This window comes from Artemia sp. Qi Xiang Cuo, chromosome 2, assembly GCF_049724085.1.
Source record: "Artemia sp. Qi Xiang Cuo chromosome 2, ASM4972408v1, whole genome shotgun sequence".
Taxonomy (NCBI): domain Eukaryota; kingdom Metazoa; phylum Arthropoda; class Branchiopoda; order Anostraca; family Artemiidae; genus Artemia; species Artemia sp. Qi Xiang Cuo.
This window is the reverse complement of record NC_142795.1, coordinates 65,165,427-65,170,622: the sequence shown is the minus strand read 5'-3', so window position 1 is coordinate 65,170,622 and position 5,196 is coordinate 65,165,427. Positions and strand designations below refer to the sequence as shown.

Below are 5,196 nucleotides of genomic sequence, written 5' to 3'. Positions count from 1 at the left end.
AGGATTCTTTGTTGGTGTAAATTTTTTGTTGTCCGTGTCCCTGTGTTTCAATTTTAGCAAACAGTCAAACTTTAGCGGAAAGAATAAGGTATTAAGGAGGAGGCAACCCTTCATATATGGCATAATTTCCGTTCGTTTTTCAAATAATGCCGGTAAATCTGGCTCACCCTCTATAAAATATACCCCTACCCCTCACTGAACTCCTCCGTTTAAATTTAATCCAACGTAAAGTAACCCCCCGCCGTCAAATTCCCTCCAGACAGTTCCTTCCTTGCTTAAATAACCCCCCCCCACCCTCTGTAAAATTGCTTGTCGACAATTCACCCTGAAAAATTCTCCTTGGCTTTTTTTCATTGGAATAATACTTTAATCTATAATCGGTTTCTTGGTCACTCCAGAAATACCCCCTTCCATTGAAATTATTTCCCAGAATACAAAACGTGCGGAAAAAATTCCCCGGATAATCCCGCCGGAACATCTCCATATAGAAAATTTGGCAAAGAGAATGTAAGACAATTAAAAAGAATTTCGTATAGTAATTCTGTCAAAATCCCACACTGTAACATTTCCCTCAGAATATTCACTCATTAGAAATTTCCTCCCAAAGGTATATTCTCCCCTTGGAAATCTACCCCAGAGACGGAACTAGCACGAATTGGGGGGGGGGGTTGGATTTAGATTTGAGAGTATAATTATTTTCAGTGTTGCAACTACAATTGAAACGAAAACATAAAACGGGCAAAATATTTTAGTAAGACAGCAAAAAAAAAAAAAAAATAAATATCGTATAATAACAAAAGTCTGGATCTTTACCATTTGAAAAATCTGTTCAGTTTTGATAAAAAAAAAATTTGAACAGCATTAACAATTAATTGAGGATTCCCTGGGTCAGGGGAATAGAGATAAAAACAACGTTGAAAATAGGTAATAATTAAACAAATTATTTCAAGTTTAGAAAACATTTCCCGGTCGATTCAGGGGTTTTTCCAGGGGGGGGTGAGTCCACTTTTACTTAGAGAAATTGAATTTAGATTCATATTTTTAAGACCAATATTTTGGGGGAGATACATGGATGATATTTTTATTATTTGAAATTACGGAAAATCCAATATAGAAGGTCGTTTGGGACATCTAATTTTTTTTTTTTTTTTGGGGGGGGGGGGTAAGCCTTTGCAACTGAAAGAAGGGAGAGGGAAGAAAATAGGTAAGGGTTTTTAGATTTGTGGAGTCCTAGAGATAAAAACGAATTTGTTTGTTTCAATATACCGTAAACAAACCAGTAATAATTGACATTTATTTTTTAGTCAAATTATCCTATAAAAGTCAAAAGCAGAGTAATTATTTCTTTAATTGAAAGGGTGTTAAAACAAACATTATATCTACATGTAGACGAGGAGCCCATTTTCATTAAAAATATTAGTTAGGAAAGGGGATCCCAAAAAAACTTATCGCAAACAAGCAAAACCAGAATAAATCAAATAAGTGAAGCTAATGTTCTAAAAAAAAATAAAACTGATGAAAATATAATATTTTACATTCTTACCTTTTATTATTCTTTTATATTAAAAAAAACAAAAATAAACAAAAGAATTAAAAAATATATAAAAAAGTATTTTAAAACAAAATAAATACAAGACCTTCATTAAATACAGGTAAAGACTCATGTTGGGAGAACCAAGAAAAATTAAGAAAATAGATTCCGACAACACAAAACAGCAATAGATCTTTCCTAAAAGTATGATTAAAAACCTGAAACTTTTAATTCGGCAGTTGCGAAACAATTGCTGAATTGATTTTTCACATTTGATCTTTCGTATTGGATCAAACATAACACAATGTCTGATGGAACAAAGAAAATTGATAACTGTACATAGCTATTACAAGGTTTTAGAGAAATTATAAAAATTAAAAAAATGTTATGCATAAGGGAAGTAGAATAAATAGAGATGAAAGGGAATATCGATTAAATCTAATTTATAATAGTTTAAATAAAGAACAGTTTAAAACCACTTAAACTTATAATCATAAATAAGATAAAGAAATTTTTGCGTAAACAGCCCTATACAAGTATGAACTTCAATAATAAAGATTAAGGTAGATAAACTTTGGAAAAGTCAACGAGCTTGTGCCAGATTTTTGAAACCAAACAGTTACTTAAACTGTAGGCCGATTTGATTCTAACTTAAGGCATAAGAAAGATCTCTAAATAAAAAGCCTTTCACTTTGATATAATTCCATATCAGAAGCCAATTCGGACGTAAGTACAGTTTATCCGAAATCAAACTCAGGATAATAATTAATATGGACATTCCAAAGAGGGATAGGCCTGAAGCCTTTATTGTACGATTGCTATTGATTATTTTCCCCGAAGCCTAGTAGGGTTGGAAAGAGAGTATTTGGAGTTACCATTAGTTCTAATACATACTAGAGGGCCCGTCAACCTCCAAGGATATATTTATGTAAATTATTGGTGGCACAGACCGTGGCGCTGTGAGGCAAATACTGTTGCACTTACTGCCCCAGGTATTAAACTCCCCGTGGGTCACGATACCCACACTAGTGGCATCAGTACTGATACTGGTGGTGCTAGAGTACGAATACCGTGGTAATTGAAAGCTTGAAACATGTTTTGAAGAGAAATGTCTACTGAGAGAAATTTTCATTGAAAGATAGTTCAGAATGATAACTATTATATAGTCTCGTTTTGATAGTGTGACTTAATTGCAAAAGCAAATTTTTGAGAATTTCAAAAAAGAGCTAAAAACTCGTTGAAACGGTGGCGGATCGAAATGTAAGTGCACCATTGGAATTTGAAGCCCTTTATTGAAGCCCTGGTTGTGCCTAAAACAAATTTCAAAAAGAGTACTGTAACTGTGAATTTTCTTTTAAATGAACCCACTTTCTTTTTTCTTCTTTGTTCATTTTGGTCATTTTTTTTTTACGTTTTTCAATCCGTTCATCGTGAGTCAGCCCATATATTTCCATTTATGACCTATTTACTTGAATTTATTTGTGACTGATTTATTTATGACTCAAACATTCAAAAAGGTTTAAAGGTGGAGCAGCCACTTAAAAAGAAAAACAAAATAGAGATAAAAAAATCATTACATTTGTCACAGACTTTCCTTTATGGTTTTTCAGTCATTTTTTACATATTTCCAAGTTGATCCGTATAATCATTTTTGTTTTACTGTTTTATTGTCATTTTCGCAGTTTTCTCTCATAAAAATCAGTTTTTTCCGCAAAATATTAGCTTGGTAATGTTTGCTTGTGATAGCCATTTAAAGACAAAAACCTTATCTCATTTTATCATACCAATGGGAGAAAAAAATAGAGGGAAATGAAGTAACCTTTAATGTCTTTCTTAAGAAAATGTGAAACTTTGTATTTTCGTAGGAACAGGAGCGAAACCACAGCTAGAAGACACCCAGACTCGCCAAATTTGCCGAATCTACTGCCCGAAATTCTCAAGAAGATATATTTTTTTTATTATTTCAGAGCATTTCTTCCTTATTTAACTACCCTCGTGACCGGCTAGTGAAAATTACGCCGGCTAGTTGTCAATAACGATTAGAAAACGAATCATCTAAAAAGAGACCACGCTTCGTTTGTCCTGATTAATTTTTATCGATAAAGTGAAGTCAATAATCGGTGTCAGACAAGATTTTGCATGATTTTCTAAAATACGATTGTGAAGACATATATTATACAATAAAATAAAAATTTGAATAGTTCAATTAATCGGAATAGTTTCCATTAATGGGTTGGATTTAGTTTCCAAGTTAAGCAAATTCTTGTCTTCTCGCAAATAACGGTCTGGCGAGTAATGGAAATAAGCAGTGAAAAGCTAAGTCGGCTTCGCTTTACAGCTCGCGAATAAAAGCCTCAACTACAGTAAAAATATTCCTCCTCTTTTGCAAGAGGGTTAACATTAGATAGTATCTTAAGGGAGGTTGGGGGAGGGGGGTCACCATATATCAATCTGAATAGACCCCGTCAAAAAATAATAAGCAACGATCAGAAATGGTCCTTCCAATTTTGATCTCACCCCTTTTTTTAAATGCTTTGTACTCCCCCCATCCCCAGTTTCGGTTCTGTGTGTGCCTATGGATAGGATCCTGTTCGTCTTTGTCATCACAAATGAGTGATTCTAAGTTATTAATTTTTAAACATGTAATGAAAAGAAAGAGAACGTAACGAATAGTATGTCGTATTAAATATAACTTTTGGGTCAGACGAGTGAAGGCGAAAATTCCCCATCGTCCCGCTTGTCCAGTCACGCAGGTGGTTGAAACCATCTAAAATTAAAATTTGTAGTAAAAACCTTTGCCTATTTCAGTATCACTTCCTATTTGTCCCGGTAAAAGTTTGTCCAACTTGAAATCCAGTAACCATAGAAGATTTCCCGCTGGGTCAACACAGCATTCGGGTTGCTTGTTTTCTTTATTATTCTGATTTTCCAGCCCATCGCACAGGCTCTTTTCTCCAGCCATTCCACCAAAAAAATTTCCAGGGAATCCAAGTGTTAAACCTAAGCTCATATTTTCTATCACCATTTCAACTATCAAACTAAGGTCTCATTCCCTTCACAGAGTAACTATTGAAGGAAACCATTTTCCCTTTGGCCAATAGAAAGACTTACCTTGAGGATCGATGTTTGGTGACGGTAATTTCTACAAATAAGGTGAGAGAAAGAAATTGCCCTATGGAACGTTGCTATTTGCTACATTAATGTTGCGTTATACACTAAACATCTTTCATCAAGGCATGACAAAGACCCTCGTGACATGGGTTTTACGAGCCGCATTATTGTTTTGTGCAGCTCACCAAATAAATTAGACAAACTGTTATGCAAATATCATGTAAGCAACTACGAAGGAAAGGAGTGTATCTTTTCATGGCTAAAAGACAAACCAGCCTTATCCAGATATTTTAACTAAAAACCGACAGATGTCAATAGCCAGGTATCCAAAATTATTAGTTACGTTACTTACGTTATCTCAAAATAAAAACTATAATTTGAAGCTTGATCTTCGCTATTAAAACCAAACTATTTTGACTTTTCTAAGTGTTATGATATATAACTTGTCAGTTGAAGACAGTTTATTTGATTTTTTCCTCGGTATTGTCATGAAAAAATAAATTACACATCTTTTTGTTCGTTTTTTTTTGCGGCAAACTAAAGTCACTTCTTTG

The 5,196-nt window shown here is 33.9% G+C and overlaps 1 protein-coding gene across 1 annotated transcript in view; it reads right to left on the bottom strand.

Moving 5' to 3' along the window:
- Positions 1-4,541, bottom strand: part of LOC148955501 (uncharacterized) — a 70,468-nt gene extending 65,927 nt beyond the window's left edge. The window contains exon 1 of the mRNA XM_089108221.1: positions 4,325-4,541. Within this exon, the coding sequence (XP_088964347.1) occupies positions 4,325-4,541 (217 nt within the window). The remainder of the gene's footprint in view (positions 1-4,324) is intronic.
- Positions 4,542-5,196: the final 655 nt, after the last annotated feature.